This window comes from Triturus cristatus, chromosome 4_2 (assembly GCF_964204655.1).
Source record: "Triturus cristatus chromosome 4_2, aTriCri1.1, whole genome shotgun sequence".
NCBI lineage: Eukaryota > Metazoa > Chordata > Amphibia > Caudata > Salamandridae > Triturus > Triturus cristatus.
In genome coordinates this window covers 652,112,331-652,137,905 of record NC_140586.1, presented here as the reverse complement: position 1 = coordinate 652,137,905, position 25,575 = coordinate 652,112,331, and the positions used below count along the sequence as shown (strand labels likewise).

The window sequence follows — 25,575 nt, the reverse complement described above, 5'->3', positions numbered from 1 at the left end:
TCTGTGAGGTCTACTTTGATGACATTGCCATCTTTAGTATTTTATGGGAGAACCACTTGATACACCTATAACAGGTATTGATCAGGATACACAGGACCTGGCTTGGCAGTTCGGGCTGAACTGTTCCCATGAGGCACAGCGTCAAGACTGATTTGCATATGGCCAGGTCTAAACTGGGGTGGCATGGTGAGCAAAAGAATGATGGATTTAACCCAGATCTCTTGACTGGGGGAGAATGTTTTGATTTGTTCTGCATTCCGTCCATCAATTGTGTGTCTTTTGCTTTCTCGCCATGAGTGCGCCGGGTATGCCTAGATATAGGTCCCGGGCTCACTGTGCCACTGGAATCAAGCTATCCTGGCTGAAGAAGGGTGAAACCCCGAAACCAGTCCTGGGGTGGCATGGTGAGCAAAAGAATGATTGATTCAACCCAGATCTCTTGACTGGCGGAGACTGTTTTAATTTGTTCTGCATTCCGTCCATCAACGGTGTATCTTTTGCATTGATCAAACTGACCATTAACACACCCTGGGAGATAAACTTGTGTAGTCTACCGTGAGCATCAGGTGAGCAATGGGAGGGTCCACTCATGGGATGCCAAGGTGCTGTCTGTGTTGGTGAGGGGGTTCCTGCCACCCATATTCAAGCAAAAGCTTTTCTATAACTCACTGGCTGTGTCATAAACTTGTGACCGACTATAGGACAATAGATGCACCCTGGCCATCCAAGAATTAGCTTAAGAAAGACTTTTGGAACCAACCAGACCCGACACAAACCCTAAAAACTAGATGGGAGACTGACGTGGGTGAGCTGGAAGAGACGGACTGGCAGGAAGCGTTGGCATCCCCAAGAGAAGTGGCGATTTCAGCTAGATTTAAATTAATACAACTGAAGATACTGCATCAGACCTACTACACCAGGACACTACTACATAAATTGCATAGAGCCGATACACCACTTTGCATTAGACAGTGTGGGGAACCGGGCACGTTCTGGCACATATTATGGCAATGCGTAGAAATCCAGAACTATTGGAAAGCAATAATGCGCACAATCGCGCAGGTAACTGGAATAACGATGGTTACTGAACCAAAGTGTTGCATATTAAACGTCTGGGAGGCCATGGACCTCAATCAGGCAGTGCAAGCATGGGTAACACTAGGGATGGCCTTAGCAAAAAGAGATATTGCGCAGCAGTGGGGAGCCAGGCAAGTCCCGACACTCCGAAAGTGGTGTAATGGTATGGACGAATTAATGGTAACCGAAAAATCGGTCTACATACACAGAGGATGCCCCAAAAAATGGAATAAGATATGGGGGAAATGGAATGAATATCGGGGCAACATCTGTGATCCCCCGCAGGAAGAATCCTTATCAGACAATCCCGACTAGCAAGGGTGTATCTAGAGATCACTGACGAGAGGTGTTTTGATGTGGTTAAAGAGACGGGTGCAAAGGTAAAGGGAAAAACGACAGGGGTCCTTAATGTACTACAAAGGCTGAAACGAGGGAGATGTAATGTACGTTGTGAAGAACGATATGGTATTGCAGAAATGGTTGGAAATGACAATGTTAATAAAAAGAGTTTTTAAAAAAAAAGAAAGACTTTTGGACTGCGGAGCATCCAAAAGCTTTTGAGGACCAGAAGATACCACTACGTAAGGCACCTGAGTTGAAGGCACCCGCCTACGGTCAGCCATTCATTGTACATATTGATGCCTCAGATAAACGTTTTGGAGCTGTAGAGGTTCAACTTAATGACAAGGGTGTAGAGCGTTCAGTGACCTTTATTATTCACAGACTACTTCCTAAACAACAGAACTGGATGGCCATTGGAAAAAAAAATCTTTTGCGATAGTCTGGATTTTGAGGAAGTCTTGGCCTTCTGTTTGGTGCAAAGTTTAGTGTCTAGCTAGATCACAAACCACTCAAGTGACTGATGACTATGAAGGTGAGAGTTTCCAATTGCTGGTATGGACTGTCTCAGTACAAGGCATTGATTTCATGATAGAGCACAAAGCGGCAATAAATCATGGGAATGTAGTTGAACTTTCCCACCGGTTGTGCCAATCCATTGACTAGTTGTTTTTTAACAGTGGAGTAAGGTTCTCGGTTCTCATCCTGGAGGGACTTCTGCTAGGGCAGGAATGTCCCCTGCAAGGGAAACTGTTGTTGCACCCCTGCTATGAGTGCCCAGCTGCATATGCAACTGGTAACCTGAATTTTATTTGGGCCCAGGCATAGTTCTAATCTACTGTGTGTATATAGAGGCCTATGCCTACCCCTAACAATGCAAGGTCCATACCCCGCCCTGTGATCCTGCTGGACACACTAAACGTGTTGTCATATCAGACAGAAGACTAGTGCCCTTTCTCTGCATATGTCACTTAAAGTGGTAGTGGAATCATACAGTTTCTTTGTTAATTTATAGTGTAACCAAATGTTTTTTCTCTTGTCAGTGTGACTGCAGTCTACTGACCCCTCTTGTGTAAAGTTCAATGTTTTTGTGAAACCTAGTACCTTGCTTGAAATTCCACACCTATATTGAGTGTGTCTGTATGTGCAGCACGTGTAGCTCATGTATGTTATTTAGACTCTGCGTATTGAATGAGTCTGAGTTCAGCGGCTAGTAGATACATTTTGAAGGCCTCTGTTTTAGCATGGCATAAACTGGAGGTTGAAGTGTATTGCCTACATTCCTGTAACTGAACAACCTTTGGAATGGGTAGTATTTATTTACTCTGGGGCATTAAAATACTTTCTTTTACTCTAAAGACTAGCTCTAGGCTCGACAGTTCTTTATTGTGTTTTTTGGCTTTTGAGTTCTGACCACTTGACCTCCACCCTACCTCCCTGAGAAACCTGTGACTGTCACTCCTCGCTTTCCTGAGAGTCAAGTGTAGAAAGGGTTGTACTTGGCCCACTTTGCAGATTAATTGTAGGACGCGTCCCAGGATGCCAGTGGCATAGTTATGGCCTAGGAGACTGTCTGACCTGTGGGCCCTGAACGTGGTCTGACAAGGAGACTTGAGGAATTATTAGCTCAAGATAAATAAATCTCAGAGTAATAAACTTGAAAATACATAAACATTGGAAACAAAAACCAAGAAACATGTAGTTAGATATTAGGGGATAGAAGCAAGGATAACTATTAATTAGTAAGGTACAATGGTGTTGAGGATAAAGGGTCATTTTTAGGAGAGGGAGAGATGAGATCTCTCTTGTAATTTATTTTTAAAACATAGGAAATTCCATGTTGCCCTCAGAATACCAGAGCTTTTTTTGGTAAAAATACTGAAAGAGTAGATGCCCAACATTAATCACTGTGAGTTTAATCACCGAAGATTGAGCTCAAAGTAATGAATGAACACTGAAGTTAACACATGAAAGCTTTTTTGATATAGCACATCTTTGAGAAGTATGATAGAATGTGACTGTTGAATCATGGCATTATGATCCTTGTTTAGCATGCAGCAATGGTACTTGTGTGGGCTAGTACAAGCACGTTGTGCAGCCTAGCAAGCTGCAGTGGGTGGGGCCTGTTGAGGGTGATGCTCCTATCATCACCTGTTTATTTCTATTTGATGCTGCCACCAGGATGTTCCTCATTTAGCTTGGAAGATTGATTGGATGAAAGTTGCATCTGTTAAAGCACAATGTTACACAGCTGTTTTCTGGCACTGAAAACACAAGTCATTTATGACAGCATCTTACCTGAAAGAGATGTGTTTTGAAGTTCTTCAAAAGATGTTAATGTCAGTGATAGGTGGAAAAAGAGTAATTTGGATGGATACTTCTAAATGCAGATTCCTCATGTTCTGAACTCCCCCATATGTCAGACATGATCTGGAAATTGTTCTGTAATAGCGCACATGTGCCATTGGGCGGAGCCTTCAGACTGCATGGCGGTTTTGCCCCACCTCAGGAAATGACGACATTGCGCTCTAGCATAGTCTCTTTTTTTTCCCACCCCCTTCGACACGGATCCAGAGCTCCACGCCTGAACTTTTCAAAACCTAACAACAGGGTGATAGGGAAAATTTCCCTTCCAAAACTACATGCTTTAACCTTGCCTCTCCTGCAGGAACCAGATGTTGGCCACAGATACATTTGACGCCTGGGATAGTACATGGGATCAATGTATGACTCTAAGTCCTGCAACAAATGCTCCCTTAGACATCAGAAGGTTATCAAGAAGAGAAAAGTTGTACGTTGCCGAACACAAGAAGCAAGGGCGGTCACGTTCAAAGTACAGAGCCTGTTCCAGATCCAGGTCGTCACAACCCTCTGATACGTCCATTACAAAGTTGAAATTCAACTCTTGGCACAATCACAAAAAACTCTAAGCTGGAGTCGGCACCTCTGGACTGCTTTTGCTACAAAGAGAGTATAAGCAGTTGATGTTCCAAGGACCCAACCCTATCACAATCTATTCTGATCCTTGTCCCACAGTCGGAGTATATTTGCCCTAATTCCCTAGGCCATCATCCATTCAGTACCAAATTGAGACCTTAAAAGAGATGATGTTGCAGCTTTAATGTTCTGGGGTTCTCCTATAGCACCTTTGGGCCCAAATATCATTCAGTCCTCAGCCACACTTCTGCCAGCAATACCCACCCAGTGCTCTCTGACCCTCTTATACCCTTTCCTGTCTCTTTGCTGTCTCCAGTCTGAAGTCCGGCTGCACCCTCAAACCTTTTACTGTGAGCCACTCCAGTTCCAGCCACTTCGGCACCAGCCTCAGCTACAGAAGCACCAGTTTTGGATCTGACTTAAACTTCAGTTTTAGAGCTGGAGCTGAGTTTGGTTAGATCTCTGTCGAAGTCACATTTTGAAATTGCCATGGCCGAGCCCTAGCCTGGGAAAACCCCTGTACAACTACCTTGCCCCGATGCCAGCATTATTTTTAAAGCAGACTGTAACAATGTGCTTATTTGTATGCATGTATTATCCTTCATGTAGCTCTCAGCGACTCCTAAGCATGCCTCCTTGTTTCCATTTGAGTAGCTCCATGGTGATAGAATCCACTGTAAGATATGTGGGTCAGTTGCACCTGGCTCAAGCTCTTGGATGGATGAGACCTTGAACTCACTGGAATAAACCTTCTTCAACCATATCTTGAGTCCTCCTGTGCCTCAATTACCTGATTTTACACTGACTCGGATGCTCTACTGTTTATTCAGCATGATCTAATGAAGAATATGACGTGGAGGCAAACAATTTCCTTCCCCCTCACTATACTTATGCTGGTCTGTGTTCATACCTGCAAAGTACCAGTGGCCTTGCCACTGTCACTAAGGCCGAATTGGACTTGCCATATTGTAGAGAGCACCTGTTTCGCAATGGTAGTTGGCATACCTCCTGCTAGAATTGCACTTGCCTGCTGTGGAGACCTAGGTAGATTTGCTCACAGAAATATTTTAGCTCGTTTCATCTTTTGAATCTCTGTTGCCTTTCAGTAATGACTGAGAGATTGATGCAAGGGTGGACCAAGCCTTGTTCAGCAACGCCAGTGAACTGCCCTGTTGCTAATCCATCATAGGCCTGGCTGGGAGAAGTGGCCGTTCTAACACAGCATCCAGTGCCAGAAGACCTAGCTGTACAGGTTTCTACCAGCAAAGTAAACCACTTTCCCTATGGCTTTACCATATTGGGAATCAAAGTGCATTGAGGTACTGGGAAAGAGAGTCTTCTCTTTCATCAGCAGAGCTCTGCGGTCTTCTAATGCTGTTTTCTTTTTGAGGCAGCACCATGTCCACCCTTAGGCTATGGCAAGTTTCGGAACTCATTTGCTTAGACTGTTGACGATGGACATGATGTGGCCAAGTACATTAATTTTTCTGTATTTGTCTTTGTTGTTAGATACTATGTACCAAACGGTACTCCTTCTGTAGATGTAGGATTTTGGCTACAATCTTTTCTTTGTGAAAGAGGGCAGTCGATGTCATTCTCTATTTGTTTTCGGGAAGAAAGTATGGGATCCCTCTGGGATTTTCACTTAGTCGACATTATTTAATGTTTATGTGGCTCCATTAACTACTTTAATTCAGTCTTATGGTATAAGTGTTGCCTCTTGTGCGGATGACACTGTTGGTTTATCTACTGGAAAGAACTCTGTCTCCACACAATACATTTTTGAAGCATGTATTAGTAGTGCAGTAGACTGGATGAAACAAAGTCCCCTAAAGTGCAATTCTGATGAAACTGAAATTCTGCTCTTCAAGAGTACCTATGACATCTAGTTTCATGGATGGTGGCCTGAAGGACTAGCAGCCCCTCCTCTGCCAACCAGATTTTATTAGTCACAGGCATTTGCTTTCTCTACTAATCTCTCTTAAGACAGATATTGAATTTGTTACCTTTTGAAACCCGTAAAATCATACTCCATGCACTATTGACAGGCTTTGTGCATTCTGCTGGTGCCCCATGCCTCAGGCCCATTGGCACATACTAGGTCTGTAATGGAATCGTCAAAATCAATGGGCGTTACACCGGGGGTGACTCTCAGACAGCACCCTTATTTGGGATGAAACATCCTGTGACCTTCAAAGGTGGCTGAAGGATGCAAACCTGACATGCAGAAGACCGTTTTCCCTTTCCATCCAGAGCTCACAGTGGTGACAAATGCCTCATCTCTGGGCTGGGTGAGGTAGTGATCAGAGGCCTCTGTTCTCCAATGGAACAGATGCACCATATCAACCTTCTAGAACTGTGTGCCATCCGGTGGGCCTTCAAGACTTCCCTGCCTTCTGCCAAGGTCAACTATCTTCAGGTTCTGACAACATGACCACCATGTGTTACTGCACCAAGCAGGGCAGAGTGGGTTTGTCTGTGTTGTGCCAACAGGTGCTGAGACTATGGCAATGGCTATATCTTCAAGGGATTTCCTTATGGTCTGGCACCTGGTGTGGTCCCTTAGTGCCAAGGTGGACAAACATAGCAGATGTCATCTGGCTAACCAAAAGTGGCATCTGTGTCCGGGACATGTTTGAGTGTTCAGGAACACTTATCTCACTCCTTTTGTGCCTTGGACTTTCTACCTCGGGTGCTTGTGAGGCTCATTCTTCCTTCTGTGGCACTCTGAACTCCTTTATGAATATACACCTCTGCTACTGCTTCCGCGAGTTCTAAAGAGGGTCAGGGGGGCATCGGTATGCTTATAGACCCAGTTCAGTCTTGGCCAGACCGGGACTCTGAGCTGCATAGTCTGTACATCTGCGCTCCACTGACCACTTCCAGAGGACCTGCTGTCCCAACAACAGGATTTGATTCTTCATCCAAACCTCCACACTTCTACCTCCAAGTTAGTGATTGAGCATAACCAGCAGAGTGGTCTTTACCTGTCTAGAAAAGTGGTGTATTTCTTGCTAAAGTGGTGTTGTCTTTCCCTGTGGGCAGTCCACCATGCTCCTGGCTTTCTTCTGTCTGCCTTATCCCTTTTAATCTGAAGACAGCCCTTAGTTTCTATATATATCAGCTAAGCAGCACCGGCTGGGTGGCCAATTTTTTGTCCGATTCACCTGTGTAAGGAAGGGAAGGACAGTGCAAACTGGATCCTTTCCCAATTAATCATTTTCTATATCAATGTGTGCTGTGCCCTAGCCAATAGGAGCCTCCTGAGGGCCTTCAGGCTCCTCCCACAAGAGCCAATGCTGCTCCAGGCTTTGGGTGTATCTGTGTGGGACTTCTGCCAGGCTGCTACGTAGGCGTCCTTCCACACCTACGCCAGACACTATTTGATCAACTCTAGGATCTGCACTAAGACCCATTTTGCTTACTTGGTCCTCCAGAACCTCCTGGTGTGAAGTCCACTCCTCAGATCCACTACCTTTTGAGGTTTCTGCTTTGGTATCTATTCAAAATATGATGAATCTGCAAGTACCCATCAGAAGAACAAGTTACTTACCTTTAGTAATGCTTTTTATGGTGGATACTCTATCTAACTGCAAATTCCTGACCAACCATCTTTCCTGTTCTGTCAAATGTTATGCTGTTTGTCACATTCAGTTATTTATAACCTATGAGCCAGTAGGACAGGCTTTGGTGTGATAAACAACATTCACGTGTACAATGCAGTGGCGGCTGGTGACATTTGAAAGTGGTGAGGCTTAACATTTTTGTGTTACTGCACTGTGGCAAGCGAGCGTAGCGAGCAAGCTCGAATAACCTACGGGGAGTCTGGGGGGGGTACTCCCACCAAGAAAAGTTTGAAAAAAGAGTGGACAAACGGTGCATTTTTAAGCAAATTTGAGGAAGCAGGAAGGTTAATAAAGCAAATAGTGCTGGGCCTAAACTGCCCTCGTAGGCCTATCTACAAGTTCCTCATCTCAGCACATCTTAGACACTGATAGGCTGGCGCTGGCAGTGGCCACCCAACCTTACTTGCAGATCTCACCTTGTTTGATGGTAAAGCCAAAGGGTGGATCTCCTATCTCACCGATTGATCTTTCTTGGCCTTCTGCTGCTCCTCCACTTGCCAAGAGTTGTGCATCTGTCATTGCACTGGGTTAAATCAGATGCACGACAGATTGTGACAGGGACAAAAGCTGGGGATGGACTATGGATAAGGGTGGGAATGGGCTGAGGGAGGACTGGGGATGGCTAGAGAGAAGGGTTGGGGTGGGCTATAGAAAAGGACTGAAGATAGACTAGGCAGGACTGAGGATGAGGATAGGGAGAAGGGTGAGGAAAGGGACGGGAGAAGGCCTAAGGATGGCCTAGAGAGAAGGCGGCTGACTATGGGCTAGAGAGAAGGACTGAGTATGACACGCACAAGACCTCGAGATAGTACAGTAAATGTGCTGGGGATGTGCCAGACCCTCTGCCGAGCCTACCCAGAAATGCATTTCTCAAGTCTGTGGAATTCCCGGAGGAGTCCCAAAATAGGCTCAAAGAACCCTAGGTCGGGTATCCTAGATACCACAAAAATGGTGCTGCAATGAGACTTAACAAAACTATCGTCTGTTTCGGCACGAATTAAGAAACACTGGGTGGCTTTCAATCGCCCGTAGGCGGGGAAGGGAGGCTATGTTTAACATACTGTATATTTTGTGCAGATCTCAAAAGTCCTAATAAAATGGTAAACCATCTTGAGTCTTGCAATGCACACAAACTGCACCAGAAGTGCAGCTGTTATGGATAAAAGGGACACTGTTTGCTAAACAAAATAAAAAACAAAGCAAAACATATGTGGCTTGCGTCAGAAATCAATCAAGTTGTCAAGAAACTGAAAATACAGCATATAAGGTACAAAACACAAACACAGCAAAACTATTTCCAGTCAGAAAGAGAAAGACCATTTCCTCTCAGCAGTGCTAAAATTAGAGCGTATTCCCTGCAAGCCTGATCGTCGCTGGGCACTGCAGATATCATCTGACTGAAACTAAAGACGGAAAAAAACTGGACAAAAATGATAATCAACAAGCCAGAAAGCTGTCCTCCAACCATGTTTACTGCTGACCCTTTTGAAGAGAAACAAGAGATGCACAGAGGAACCAATATGTGGAAAATGACAACTACTACGAAAACATCTGTTTTACACTTCACTGATTGGCACACTGTGCGATGGGACTTAGAGAAGAATAAAACACCTGTGCAGTCAGCCCAGAAGCCAGTAGGTTAAAAACGAGGACGACGTATCCTAGAAACGAAAATGGCAGCAGTACAATGTTAACTCTGCGCTGTTCTAGTCCCTTTTTTTCAATGCAAATTAATAATTTCATCAGAGCTTTTGTGTAACATATTGGCTCTTGCATTTTAACAGCACCCACCAGCATATGTGAGTCATCCTGTAAACCCGCTTTACTTTCGCAAGCGTTTATAGCAAAACTGAAATAAAATAAATGCCACTCAAAAACGGCCAATGAATGACAAGGTACAAATTGATTTAGAAGGTGCGAAAGATCATGCATGCCAATAATGCTCGGTACAGATAAAACATAAGGTAAATCTGACCTCAAGTAACGATACGCATGATCGGATCTCCGATTGGTGACGTAAATGATCCAACAATTAAGGAACCAACCAAGGCTGGCTGACTGAGGTGATCCAAGGTACACAACACGAGCCACGAGCAGGAGGTATTATGGCAGTGCAGTGGCAGTGCACGAGAGGTGTGGTGCCTTTGGCGCGGTGACGGTCTGCGACGAGGTGCGTGAGCATCACGAACGAAATGGCCAATCACTGCTGCATGGCTACACATAAGCCACAGTGATTGGCCATACGTTTTCAGCAAGTGTGCCACCCACGCGCGGCACCCAATACTAATGCTAGCTACTTATGCCTCAGACTTCACTGTGTGCGCGCGGTGTCTCAGCCAATCCAGACACTGCATTAGCAGCGCCAGGATTGGCTTGAGCAGGGATGCTATCTGCCCATTAGGAGACTGGGGGCTGCGGCATGAAGCAATCCTCGCTCTCCTAAGGGGAAGGTAGTGCGCATGTTCGGGCTGGTCATAAAAATGACCAGCCCAAAGCTGAACATGCGCATTATTACTGCTTCCCTGCTGCGCTTAGTACACTGTAACAGTAACCTTACAACAGTCGGTCACTGTTAGTTGCTGCATGCTGCCGCAGGGCCGATCACTAGCCCCACCCCCTTCAGCGTCCGATTGACTCTGGCGGCCCGGTGGAAAATGAAATCATCAGTGTCACTGAGCGTGCGCGACTCAATCAGCCTGAGTTATTATTTAATAATACATGTGATGGCAGGGATGGCGGCTGGCGGCATTAGTGGGGCAACGCCACAGCGCCCCAATGGACGCTCCGCCACTGGTACAATGTATGGATCTTGCATTTGTGAATGCCTATGTTTATATTTGTTGGTACATTAAAGCAAGGCCTATTGGCTTTGTCAATGCATGTTGTGAATGCTAACACTTACTCAGTACTAGGGACTGGGATGTGAAAACACTCCTGTTTATCCAAAGACTTTGGAACAACGTAGGCCTTAAAATGTGGCCATCCCCCGATATATCTCTCTCTATTTTCCTAATTTTGAATCCGATAGTGAAAACGTGTTCACAACTTTACAAATATAGTTAAAATCATTATTGCTGAACAGCAGCTTAAGTGAAGTCCTGCGACCAAAAGGGAAATAAACAGGTGGATTTTATTATATATTGTGGTGTTGAGAAGTAATAATTTGATTAAAAAAAGAACTGTTACTGAATCTAATATGATCGTGTGCATGGTCACTACAATAAGTAGTATAATCTTGAAAACAAACGTCTGTGTCTCAAATTGACTTATTTGACCATCATATTTAATTCATAATTTAGTTTTGGCTTGTATTGTGTAATTTCATTTAGACATTTTTGTCCAAAGCTAGGGTTCGGTTATATAAGTGAGAAGGCACACTTTAAGCAATGCAATGTGTTTTATTTTACACAGACGATGCTGTCTAATCCTGTTCTGGAAAATGCAGTCAATCTGGAAGCCGCAGCAATGCTGAAGGACAACCCTTCACAGTATAGAAAAATAGTTTGTGAGTGCGTCAGAGCCAGTCGGGAGATGGAAGGTGAGGCCCTCCCGTTTTTAAATGCCTAATTTGGTGGATTAATGTTCAGCTAGAGGTACAGGTGTGGGTCAGAGTTGAGCGAGTCATTTGATGGGACAAAAGGCTCTCCTTGAATAGGATGTGTAGCGTGAGCGCCACAAGAATTAATCCCCTGAAGTGCTTTCTTCGACATAGTCAGTCAAAATGAACGTTGTGTTCCACGTTGACACATGTAGGTGAAAGTTTAAGGGAAAGGATTGATTTCCCTGCGTCTACAGACCAGAGTAGGTAACCCCCTACAGCAGCAAACGCGGGTTCCATGTTATGCTGTTGCCTGAAGGAAGGGTGTCCCCTGGGTGAGGTAAGTTGATAGGATTGCACATAAAGTTGCAATTGGGAACTTAATAGGTTCTCCCTGAGTTTGGTCAAAATCAAATTATTGTCTCAACTCTTTAGTTGTTAGGGGTTTGTGGTTGTAGGAGTCCCTTTCATAATAGTGGTTTAATGGACCTGTGTTTACAAGATTAATGAAAGTGATCAGCTACGATTGAGGCCTTAATCGTTTATTTTAAACTTGTGACTAAGGCTTATGCATTCTTTTTGTTTACTGGTGCAGACAATGGAGTACCATGCAAACTGTGAGCCTGATTCACAGTCATTTTCAGCAGTAAGCCAGGAATGTCTTTATTCATGTCTGCCAGAAATTCACAGAAGAAATCCTGGCAGGCGTAAATGGTTTTACTATTTTTTAATTCTCCACCATGTGCGCATAGAATTCCACAGCACTAGAGGGTGGAGAATAGGTGGAGCAAAGTGTGGTTTGCATTATAAGATATTAAACGCTTACAAACGACGGACATTGTAGACATCCACAAAATCCGATCTAACACTTTTCCATCTCGCAAATGGGTGAAGTTTTACTTCAGCAAAGGTCTGACGTAACTCCGGTTCCACGGTAGGAAATGGATCAACTCCAAACTTAGAGGAGAACAAGTGGAGTCGGTTTCTCCAGAGGGAAAAATGTTTTCCCCCATCAAGGAAAAAATACAATAAGAAAAATTGCTCTGATGAATACATCTGCCCGTGGATTCCTCACCTTTTGATTCCTCACCTTTTTTTCCTTTTGAATTACCCCTGCGCCAGCATTCCACAGTAACTTTCTTCTAGCTCTCCCACGTTGACGAGTACGTCCTAATGGCATGGCTCCGTTCGCGACTCCGTATGACGTCACTGAAGCCACAAGAAGACCTCATCGGCATGCTGATGTCCGTTCCCTTTTTTCCATGCCGTAGACGCGTAATGGCATTATGGGATTCTCCATTTTCTTCACAGTTACTTTGTTATCTGCTGTTTCCCTTGGTTTAGCAGTGCTATGGCGACATTGAAGAAGTCGGGTTTCAAGCCTTGCAGAGAGTGTGGGGGTCATATTTCTATCACTGACCCCCATGAAGACTGTTTGTGGTGTCTTTCTTCGGACCATGACAACGGAGGCTGCTCTGGTTGTTGGAAGATGAATCCGAAGGCTTTGAAGGAGCATGAGGCTAAGCTTTTTATGGCAAAGGCAAGAAAGGAGAAGAGGGGCCGAAAGAGGTCAAAGTCAAAATCATAGTCATCGACTTCGCATACTTTGAAGTCGAGGAAACATAAGAAGAAGAGAAAGCACGGTTGGTTCCTGACGTCGTTCATTAAAGCGATACCAAAGGGGATGATGGATGGAGCGTTTCAGCAAATCAAACACTCACCCCCAGTCAAGTGATCTGGGTTTAATTCCTCATCATTCTTTAGCTCACTCGTTCATCAAAGGGTCGAGCTTCGATGTCGCCATCTCCGGCTTCGCAATGTTGCTCTAAAGATTTCATCTTGCCGTCGCATTCTCATTCTCCTCAAGCGACTCCGTCTCACTCTCCGACGCTGAGGAATTCTCCGGTGCAGTCACCAACGCCGAGGGGTTCTCTGGTGCCAAAGTTATCTCCGGCGCCAAGAGATTCTCAGGAGCCTAGGGTGTCTTCTCCTGTGCCTTCAACCTCACATGTTTTGGGTCCGACGGCCCCAACGCCTACTCGGCCTCGAATGGATTCAGACTTGGCTCCTTATCCACCCGTTCCTGAACCTGGGTCGGATCCTTCACATTTTCTTAATGCGATGTACGGCATGTTTGCCAGAGCAGCTTACTCTACCGGTGCGCCGTCAGGCCCCGTGGGTCTACTTGCATTCAATTTGGGTGTTCCTCAGCAATATGCCTAGACACCCTTTGTGCCCTTTATGCCGACAGCGCCGTCATGGCAGTTTCCGGCTCCGAGGTTTTCGACGTCGTTTTCTCAGTCTCTGGCGCCATCTGGTGGACTTTCTCCTCTCTGCTTCGATCAGCGCCGTTGCCTACATCGGAGGCTCTTCCATCGACGCCGGTGTCCCCGGCGCCGTGCTTGCCGCCACCGTCCCGAAGTTGCAGTCAAGAAGAGAAGGCCAAAGGCTGTTAGAAGTGGAAGAATTTCAACCGGATGAAGCTGAAGAAGGTGAAATTGAAGAGTCATTGATGAGTTTGAGGGCCTTCAAGAGGGGAGTGGTTTAGACACGTACCCGGAGTAGGAGCTTTCATCACCAAAGGCCTCTCCTTCTCATTATGTGGCACCATACCGTGCTGTTATTAGGAAGGCTGCTGAACTTTTAGACCTTCAGTTGCCCACTGCTGAGTTCAGACCAAATATTCTTACGGAAGTTTTACATGCCCCATCTTCTGTGGTTGAGCCTCTTTTGCCATTTAATGAGGCTATGACTGAGCCAATTCTAGAGGTGTGGTGGCAGCCCCTTTCTGAACCTGCTGTTTCAAGGTCTGTGGCAAGGAGGTACAGGCCTTCTCCTGGTGATCCTGTTTTTTTCTGCTCATCCTTCACCGGAAAGTTTAGTAGTGCAGGCTTCCTGCTCTAAACAATCGGCGGGATCTCTTCCTCAGGCTCCTGGAGAAAAAATTGGAACAGCCTGCAAGAAGGCCTTCTCTTCCTCTAGTATGGCATTGAAGTCCACCAATGCTACCTGCTTGTTAGGGAGGTATGTTCATGCCTAAGCAGTTGGCTACCAAGCTACCGGACAGTGATCGTGGTCCCTTTTTAGAAGTGTTGGCAGATACGCAGGCTGCAGCTCGTCAATTTATCCAGTCTGGTTTGAATACTGCTGATTCGGTGGCTAGGGTCATGGGTTCTTCTAATGCTACCAGGAGGTATGCCTGGCTAAGGTCTTCTGGGTTTTCGGCGGATGTGCAGGCTACTCTCCTTGACCCACCGTTCGATGGATCCAAGCTTTTTGGGGAATAAGCTCATTCTGCGCTGCAGAGATTTAAAGACAGTAGAGCCACTTCAAAATCATTGGGTCTTCGGTCCCAAACCAGGGGTTTTGGATATAAGAGGTACTGTGGTTTTGGTAAGGTGGCTTCCTTTTGTTGCCGACAGCAGCCTCGTCAGCATCAGCAGCAGAATTCTCTGTACAGATCTTACAGAGGAAACGGCGGAGGTCATCTGCGAGGTGCATTCCGTCGACTCTCCTCTTCTTCTTCCTCTCCTACCCCCACCACTCGTGCCACGGGAAAGTAGCTCTAGATCCCCATCTTGGAGCATGCTGGTCCTGTAGGGGGTCGGGTGCCCCATTTTCTTCAAGATTGGAAATCTATCACTTCAAACCATTGGGTTTTGAATCTTGTGGGAAATGGGTACGCCCTTCCCTTCCGGGAGTTTCCTCCTCCTGACCCTCCTTGCCAGGGCTGGTGTTCAGAGGACCATTTGCTGTTTCTGCAGCAGGAGGTTCTTGTCTTATTGTAGAAAGGTGCGATAGAGGTGGTCCCGGAGCAGGAAAGCAACCAGGGATGCTTCTCCCGGTATTTCCTGATTACCAAGAAGGCCGGAAGATTAAGGCCTATCCTAGACCTCAGGGTCTTGAATTTTTACCTCAAATAGGAGAAATTGAAGATGTTGACCCTAGCTCAGGTTCTTCAAGCGCTGCAACAAGAGGACTGGATGGTGTCGATTGACTTGCAGGATGCATATTTTCACATCTCCAGCCTGAAGTTGCACAGGAAGTATCTCCGTTTTACGGTAGGGCCTCAGCACTACCAGTTTGCAGTCCTTCTGTTCGATCTTACGTCCGCGCCTCAGGTCTTCACAAAGGTGATGGCGGTGGTGGCAGCTCATCTCAGGAAGTCAGGGATTCCTTTTTTCCCCCATCTTGACGACTGGCTGCTCAAAGTGATCATCTGCAAATGACAGCACGGCTGTTGTTCGACTTGGGCTTCTCGATAAATGTGCCCAAATCTCACCTGGTGCCCTCATAGGGCAACCTGTTCATAGGGGCAGTACTGGACTTTGTTGTGTGTCGAGCTTTCCCGCCTCCGCAGAGGATTCTCGACATTCAAGAGATGATTCCTTTGTTTCACGATGAAGCTGTTGTTCCAGTCCTGAAGGTCCTACGCCTGCTCGGTCTGTTCACTTCCTGCATTCTGTTGGTCAACCATGCACGCTGGCACATGAGGGCACGCCAGTGGTGCCTCCGCAGGCAACAGAATCAGCACAACAGAGATCTCAGGGAGATGGGCAGGATCTCCAGAGACACTGCAGCGGATCTATCTTGGTGGAGTGTGGAGGGCAACCTGTTTCAAGGAAAGCCCTTTCATCTTCCTCCACAGTAATCACGATGCCTCCACTCTAGGGTGGGGTGCTCATCTGGGGGATCTGGAGATCAAAGGTCTTTGGTCTCCAGAGGAAAGGTTGTTTCATATCAACCTACTGGAATTGCGGACGATATGTTTTTGTTCTCAAGGCCTTTCTTCCCGCCCTTCACGGTTAGTCGGTTCAGGTCCTGACGGACAACACTACTGTGATGTGGTACATAAACAAACAGGGAGGAGTAGGGTTGTTTCGTCTGTGCAGAGAGGCTCTGCGACTCTGGTCCTGGGCACAGGACCATCGTATTTGTGTGATGGCAATCATCTGGCAGGAGTGCTAAATGTGCGTTCGGACAGTCTCAGTCGGCGTTTCTCGGCCGATCATGAGTGGCGGATTCATCCGGAGGTGGTCCATCACATCTTCAAGATGTGGAGGTTTCCTCGGTTGAACCTCTTTGCCACTCACGAGAACGCGCAGTGCCCGTCGTTCTGCAGTCTCCAGTTTCCGACGCAGGTAGCATTGGGTGACGCGTTTCAGTTAGAATGCCGTTCGCAGCTCCTTTAGGCATTTCCTCTCATACCCTTGATTCCTCTGGTTCTGAGGAGACCAGGCCCAAGTCATTTTGATCACCCCAGATTGGCCAAGAAGGGTGTGGTACACAGATCTACTTCACCTCTCATCGCACCCTCCGCTCCGTCTCCCTCTAAGGGCAGATCTCCTCTCGCAGTCGCAGGGGAAGGTTCTACACCCACACCTCCATGCCCTGCACCTTCATGCCTGGAGATTGAACGGGGCAACCTGAGTTCTTTCTCTCTCCCACCGGATGTGGTGGAAGTTGTTTTATCATCCAGGAGATACTCCACCAAATCTATTTATTCCTCCAGGTGGTCCAAATTTGTGAAATGGTGTGGAGAGGTTCATTGATCCTTTGAAGGCCTGTTTGTCTGCTGTGCTGTGTTTCTCTCTTTCCTTGGCTCATTAGGGTTGTGCTGTGGCCACGGTAAAGGGTTATTTGTCGGCCTTGTCGGCTTTCCTCTGTTTGCCGGACCAGCCATCTTTATTTAAATCTCCAATTGTAATGAGGTTTATTAAGGGCCTCATCAATAGGTTTCCTCCCATTCCCTTCATTATGCCTCAGTGGGATTTAAATCTTGTACTCACTTTCTTGATGGGCTCTCCGTTTGAGCCTCTTCATAGTTGTCAGTTGAGGCTTCTTACTTTCAAAACGGTCTTTCTTATCTCTATTACCTCGGCCAGGAGGGTAAGAGAGCTTCAGGCTCTTAGTTCTAAACCTCAGTTTTTAACCATTCATGCAGAAAAGATGGTTCTCAGGACCAGGGATGCTTTCCTGCCTAAGGTGGTTACTCCTTTCCATCTAGGACAATCTATTACCTTACCTACCTTCTATCCTCCCCTCCCCCTTCCAAGGAGAAGGAGAAACCTCATCGTCTGGATCCTAAGAGGGCTGTCAGCTTCTATCTGGACAGACCCAAGGATCTGAGACTGGACGATCAGCTCTTCACGGGCTACATTTGACGAATGAAAGGCAAGGATGTCCACAAGCGTACACTCTCCAGGTGGATCATCTTGTGCATCAAGATCTGCTACACCTTGGTCAAGAAGGAACCGCCTGAAGGTATTAGAGCACATTTCACCAGAGCCAAGTCATCTTCCTCTGCTAGCTAGAGGTGTTCCTGTTGTTGACATTTGTAAGGCAGCAACTTGGGCCTCCCTCCATACCTTTGCGAAGCATTACTGCTTGGATTCGGAGGTTGGGAGGGATGGCCATTTTGCACTCTCTGTGCTGCAGGATATTTTGGTATGAGTAGTTGGATACCCTCCTCCGGGAGTTGGACTGCTGTGGTATTCCATTCAAAAGGTGAGGAATCCACAGGCAGATGTATCCTTCAGAGGAACAAGTTACTTACCCTTGGTAACGCTTTTTATGGTGGATATAGTATCTGCCTCTGGATTCCTCACTGTCCCACCCTCCTCCTCATTGTCCACCTTTGTATACCAAATGATTTATTAGTTATTTGACATGGTTGTTTTCCTATGTCTTTTGATTGCCTTGCTATTGGTGTTTAGGCTTTGTTTCTTTAGCTTTTCTTATTTTTCTTTATGCTGTGTGTTTTTATGTATATATTGTATACTGTGTATACTCCAATTATGTTGTCGGTTCGCCTCGGAGGTACAAAAAAAATGGGTGGAACTGACGTCAGCACACCGACGAGGTCTTCTTGTGGCTCCGGTGACGTCATACGGAGCCCCGAGCGGAGCCGTGCCATTATGATGTCCTCATCGACGTGGGAAATCCAGAAAAAAGTTTCAGTGGAATGCTGGCGTAGGGATAATTCAAAAGGAAAAAAAGGTGAGAAATCAAAAGGTGAGGAATCCACAGGCAGATACTGTATCCATCAGAAAAAGCGTTACCGATACTTGTGTATCATGCTGCATTTTCCCAGTGTGTGTAAAATTGCTCATTAAGCCTAAGTACACCCAGTGAACAGTGGCGGCTGGCATCTATGTGAAGTGGTGAGGTGGGAAAATGAGTAAGAATAAAAAACACCTACCTGCTAAGTGTAAGACTCCGACCCCTTCCTCGCTACTCATCTTCCTCCTGCAGCATGAGCTCTTGAGAAGTGCATTAACCTCTTCTGTGCCCATGACGAGATAGTCTCGTCATGGAGCACGGTTGCGCTGTGCCCATGACGAGACTATCTCGTCATGAACCCCACCCACTAATGCAACGCCCGGCACAGGAGGGGGAAAGGGCGTGGCACTGAAGGGGTTAACCAATCCTGGCGCTGCTCTAACGCTGTGAGAGCAACGCCCTGATTGGAGAGTGCGGCCTCACTCGCCGCTCACATGGACACTGGAGCCCTGCACTTACTCTAACCCAGCTGGCATAAGACAGCTGGGTTAGAGTTTCCAAAGTGCACATGTCTGGCTGACCCGTAGCAAGACAGCCGGCCAAAAGGACATGCGCACCTTGAAAAGTGCTGATGCAGCCCAACCTCCTCTCTGCTGCTGTCACTCAGTAGCAGCCCCACCGCCAACCTGACGTGAGCATCAGCACGGGGTTATATTGAAAAATAAAATGGTAATAAACCTACTTTATTGCTATTTTATTTTTCTATTCTGGGCCATAGAAGGGCATTTTAACCTGTGGAGCGATGCTCTTCCGCTCAAACGGAGGAGCCGCCCCTGCCGATGAATAGGCCATTGGCATTCCCAATAGGGAAGCAACAAAATTATACATGGTGCAGCTTTCTAGGTCTACTTCTGAGTATGTTTGTGAATTGCAAATACAATTGTAGAAGTACATTCAAACAGAGGTGGACATCTGACATAGTTTTATACCTTTTTGCACAGTGGTCTGACTCTATATAACTGCTTATTGTAGATCCTTATTGGGTCATTGGGAGAAAATTAGATCTAAATGATACTTGAAAGAGCACATGTCTAATGCAATTAATATATCACAGGCAATGGTCTCCTAATTTGGGGGAGGATGTGGCCTAAAGGCTAGAGCGGTCAATCTCGTAGCTGGGGAACTGGGTTCGAGTCTCAGCAGGGACGCTCAACATCCTGTGATTCTGGGCAAATCACTTAATCTTCCTGGCCCTAACAAAATTAATGTGTCCCTCTGTAACGCAACTGGTGCTCTTGCAAAGCTCTCTGATACCTTCGGGTCGAGTTCGCGATACATAAAACTCCCCCCCACTCCCCAAAAACCCAATTAATTATGTTCTGTGAAAGGTATAGAGTGGGGGGGGGGGATCTTGCTTAGATTTTGGTAGCGTTGTGTACATTGCCTTTGACTTTAGCGCCTTGAAACCCTTGGGTGAATGTTTTGCGCTTTATAAATTTATTTTTCATTCATTTCATTTCATTTCACTAACCAGAGATCCTGTTATTGTTCATGATTTTCAGAACAATGTGGATGGCAGTCAGGTGATATTTCATTTGTCTAAAGAACCCAACAGAGGTTGTGAGAAGGTGCAAGAGGCTTCACAGTATTCCAAGGACAGTGACTTATTTACAGAAAAGTGGAAATATCTCACCTGTGCTAAGATGTCTATACAGGCTTATGGTGCAGGCATTGATTAAGTTCAGGTATCTTTTTTTACCCACATTGTTCACAGTAATGCTCCCAATTACTTCAAATGGATTGTTCAGATTTGCCAGCCATCATGGTCTTTAAGATGCTATGATAAAAACCTGTTGGTACCACCCAAAATCAGGAGGCAACAAGCAGATTTTTCGTCCGTTCAGACACTAGCATGTAAACCCTTGAATGTTTTATGAGATAATATGAGGTTTTACTGAGCATCACTCTCCTTCCCTTTAGGAAGGCTCAAAAACCTACCTTTTCTAGAAAGTAATGGGTGATTGCCTCCACGTTTTAACACCTTTTTGCACTGTAACACATTACAAATACAGATTTGGATTTTGTATCTTCCGTCAGTACATATTGATCACAGTACAAAATGGAGCTTTCTTCTTTAGGTTACCTTCTCTTTGATGGACATATACCTGTTCCTTGGAAGTGTTGCAGCCCACAAAGGATAGTTGGAAGAATTAACTGCAATTTCAAAACATGGATGTCTGCCCTACAACAATGCTTGGAAGAAACTGGTTTGTCCGCATCATTGTTTCCTGTTCTTGATCTACCCAGCAGCAGCTCAGATATACTTGTAATGTATGGCCCCTATAACATCTTAAGCATTCTTGTGACTGTTTCCTGCTCCCTTGTCCTCTAGGTTAGTTTAGAAAACCCTGGGGAAAACCTGCAAAGGTGCTTCCAGTTTTAGCGTTAAAGGTGGAGCTGGTGCAACTTCTAAGTGGTGATGGTTTCCTTCAAAGCCAACATTTTGCAATGCATAATTGGCTTTCAGAGTCTGTATGCTGTATGTACCTTGAGCAGGCCTGGGCGTAGTTCACGGAGTTTTGCTACGCGAAACTCCGAGAAGTTACAAAAACCCTCCGCGAAGTTACGCAAGTGGAGTGCGAACTGCAGTTTGTGCTGGTTTTCCTGCTGCTCGGGTAGAAATTCTACCCGAGCAGTAGTTTGTGCTCGCGAATTTACCGTTCACGATTGCGAACATATACAGCATCTGTTGAGAGAGGAATACTACTCCAGGATCGGTACATCCCATGTTACTGTTTCCCCCAGGGCTGGGAAAATGCCTTTATCCAGAGGAGTTTACCCAGCACTTGTATCCTCCGTGGGAAAAAGAGCATCCCTTTGTCTTTAGGACTAGCTTAAAGCCCATCTAGCTGCAGAAGAGAGCCTTGCCAGAGGACCAAAAGAAAGACTGAAAGTAAGTAAGATCAAAAAGTCAGAGACATAGAATGTGCCCTGGACACGTGCCTTAGAAGCCAATAATGAGTACCTGGCTGTGAGCCAGTGTTGGGCAGGAGTGAGGCCTGAAGAAGTTTGACGAACCCTCTTTTGCTTTGGCGAAGGCTATGTTAACCTCTCTTAAGGCTGATGAGAACATAAAGTTTCTGCCATCTACCGCTGGTCAGATTGTATTCTTAATCTGTTTAACATTTCAATCCAGTTGGGCCACCCAATATTTTAAGCTTCCCTACAGTGGAAAATCATGACTATAGTCAGTTGTTATTCGAATACAGAACACTGACGCTTTTAACTCCCATTAGTTTCCTAACCGCAAGGTACCAGTCTGTCTTTCTGTACCATTCTTAAACTATGTCAGGCAATCGTATCCTATGCCAACCATTAGCAACCGGTTCCAGCATTTTAGAACGCAGTTGTTTTTGGAAGATTCGTAACTGGATGATACTGAACGTTGGATGTAACACGGGATGAGACCAGCTGATTTATTGTATGCTGTAGCGACCATTAAGATGAAAGGTTGAGAGATAGTAGCCTCATTGAGACATTGTTGCCTTTGAATGCTTAGAGCATACTTGATCCATCTGATCACAAACCTGAGGTTTATAAGAGAACTAAACTGCTAAAGACATCAGTGACTGTGGTAAGCATAAAGTGTAATACCAGTTTTGAAGCCAGATGTATTTACCTTTTTAGGTCTCGCCTAGGCAGCTCGCATGCGCTGTCTCTCCGAGACTTCAAGTAATCTGTATCAGGGGTGAAACTCTGCCTATTGCCGGGTAATTTCTCCTGCCGCTTACCATTAGTAAACTCTGGCATTGCTTTTCTTAGCGGGCTTATTATTGGCTGTCGATCGATCCATCACTTCTGTTTATTCTGGAAGCAGCACCGCCTAACTGCAGTTTTCGTCCGCTTTCGTAGTTCTGTTTTCCTTTTGGGACTACTTTTTCTTCATCTTGTATTTCCCTGCCTCAGCGCCACACATGGTTTATGTCCGCCTCGCTTTGCATTTGTAGAAACTGCACTTTTACTTTTACAATGGGGCCACACGCAGCGCACAATCATTATCTTTTTAGACTCTCCCTCCCTGCTCTATAGCTGTGTACATAGTATCTCTTTACCAGCGCAGCACCGTTTCACGAGCGCTGCGCTGGTTTCGCTTTCACCTTTGTGTATTTCGTCTGTACACATGATGTTGGTCATAGAAAGGCAGGAAGGCTTGTGTTAAACCTAAACAGAGATTACGCCAGACGCTACAGTCCTAGGTGACCCCTGCGCCAGACACCAGCGAATGAAGACAGGGTAAGACGCCATTGATTGTTTTTCTATATTTATAATTCAGGTTGATGGAACCGCACGCATGAATAATTCAGTTGTTGCAAGCTTCGCGTGCCAACATTCTGGCGCGCGGCCGCGTTTTCTTGCACAAAGCCGAGTTCAAGCACAAGTTGGGGAATGGTCAGGGATTAATCAAGGGGCTCATAAATCTGTGTTATCTCAACTGCAATGATATCTCGGACAATGAAAGGCTAATAACTTCTGCAGTGGAATCATTCCGACCGATAGCGAGAGCCAAGCCCTTGGATGGTGCTTTTGCCGAGGCCTGCACAGTGATGATGGCTCTGTAATCCGTCTGAGGCGCAGAACACGAAGGCACTGATTTAGCAACTATGATACAGCAACTCATGCATATGTATTTCCCACTCCTCCGTCTCACTGTCTCTGCACTCCCTTCCCCTCCCAATCAATCATGGGGCTCTAGCAGAGCACGGGAGCCAAGCGGACAGGGGGGAAGGGTTGGGCTGCAGCCTGCCTCAGAGCATGGGGCACTATTATCTGTGCCTGCCCTGCTCCTCGAAGCCAGCTGGAATGGTTCTGGTCTCCGGGGAGAACTGCTCGTCTGAGCTCATTCTATGTATTTTGTTTTTAGCCATACATTACTCCATGACCTCCCTGTAGTTTGGAAATGTCGTGTTGCCTCCCTGGCTCACACCCTTGCTTTGTCCCCAGCACAGGAAGCTCATCCGCAGCTTGTCTTGCTTTACAGGTTAATGCTTTGTAAGCACGGTTGCAGAGCGTGGCGAGCGAGGAGTTTTGTGGCATATTTTATCTGCAGCCTTAATGCATTCGGCTTGATTACAATCATTGCTTAACTCCTGTGTGCCTGACCAGCTCCAGACATTGAGTTAGTGCATCACCCCTTTATCATGGCTCTTTATTGAGAGAAGGGTTTCTATTGTCATGAATAACACGTCTAGAGGTGAAGCTGTTATGTCCGTGTTTGATACAGTGCCTTGGCGCTTTGAGTGCATGAGGTGCCTTGATCGTAGGCCTGGTTTGAAATCAGTGGTGTCATCAGTCGGAATGTTTTGATGCTGGTGAAGGAATCCCCCCGCTCCCCCATTTAGGTCTGTACACAAAACGCTTCGAGTCTGAAACTGTTTTCTATTCATCCGGGGGGAGGTGGGTGCGGAGCAGTGTTCTCGCTAGACCTTTTCGTTTTACATTTATGGCCCTTACAAGTTGCTTCCTACCTTCCACGCCCTCCATGTTGTTTACCCCTGCTATGACCATTATAATGCTTCCCCCGCCCACATCCATTGTGATGTTCGCCCATCCACATCCTTTGTGATGCTCCCCCAACTATAGTGCTACTTATTTTTTATTTACCAATCCAGATTTTGAGGGGTTTCTTAGTCACGCTTCACAGCATTGTGGATGCTGTACAGCATCGCTAGAAACATTAGCAAAGCCATTAGGGCCTAAATATAAGACCTATTGGCTTTGCAACAATTGCCCTCCCTTTTTATTTTCCCATTTCTTCTCTCTCCCCTACTTCTTCCTCATCCTATAATCTCTCCTACATCCTACCCTCCTTTTCTCAAACCCCAATTTAATTTCACTGTGCACTCTATACCCTTCATCCCTTTCACTTTCATCTATAATTGTCTTTTTGATTTCTCTCTCTCTACCATCTCCTTTCTCTTTAATATCCTTATTTTTGCCATTTGATACCCCTTTTTTTCCCTTGTCTCTTTTTCTCTTCCTCTTTCATGTCCCTACCAAAGTTTTCTTTCTACTCTCCTTGCTATCTTTCACACCATCATTTTCCTTGCCTTTTTCTCTGTTCTGAATTTTGCCCTTGTGCACTCCTCCTTTTCTCTTCTTTATTCTTAACATTTTCTCTTTCCTATCCAACCTGTCTCCATATCTTTGTCTCTCTTCCCTCTCATGTCTGCTGTCCCTTTTTCGCACCACTTCCTCCTCCACAGGCAAATGCACAGCTGCAGTTTCTGACTTTCACCAGGCCTCAAAGTTTCCCAAAAGGCCAATCTTTCCTGTGTTTTTCAAAGTCTTTATCCAAAACACATAGATAAAAGACATACTGGCACATGCATCAAGCAAAAATCACCTCGCAAAAATACCGAATCGCAAAAGCATCGTTAGCGAGTGGCAAACAACGGATCCCAATGCATCAACACCAATAGCGAAAAAATAAAGAATCGCAAAAATAATCTCCGTTAAAATAAAGAATCGGAAAATAAAGAATCGGCAATACCGAAAATAGCGCCTGGCATTAGCGAATCACAAATAAAGAATCGCTAAAGAATGCATTAAAACTTGCAAATACCAAAAATACCAAAAATCGCTATTTAGCATGAGCAGATTAAGGGGAATCAGAACCAGGAGGTAAAGTTGCAGAAAGAGAAAAAAAGAAAAAAAAATGCACAAGTTTACCACAGATGTAATCAATCAGAAAGCCATAAAATGTGGGCCTGGAGACCCTGTTTCCTTTCACAAAATGGCAGCCCTCTACATGCTTGCAAGGAGGATGAGAATAAATGCAGCAGCACAGTGCAGGAGAAGGATCCAGGAGAGGGTATTCAGAGTGCGCATTACATTGCTTGGCCAAAATGAGGATGAAGTATACGACAAGTACCGCCTCAATCGTGCAATGATAATGCGCCTAATTGCTGACCTGGAACCACTACTGCAGCACCAGACACGTAGGACCAATGCCATTCCTGCGCACGTCCAGGTCCTATGCAGCCTGCACCTACTGGC

The 25,575-nt window shown here is 45.8% G+C and overlaps 1 protein-coding gene across 5 annotated transcripts in view; it reads left to right on the top strand.

Moving 5' to 3' along the window:
* The window catches only part of UBE2U (ubiquitin conjugating enzyme E2 U), a 376,214-nt gene that overhangs the window by 206,284 nt on the left and 144,355 nt on the right, over positions 1-25,575 (top strand). For all 5 annotated transcript variants that reach the window (XM_085602383.1, XM_085602382.1, XM_085602384.1 and 2 more), the window contains one exon: positions 11,391-11,517. In XM_085602383.1, the coding sequence (XP_085458509.1) occupies positions 11,391-11,517 (127 nt within the window). The remainder of the gene's footprint in view (positions 1-11,390; positions 11,518-25,575) is intronic.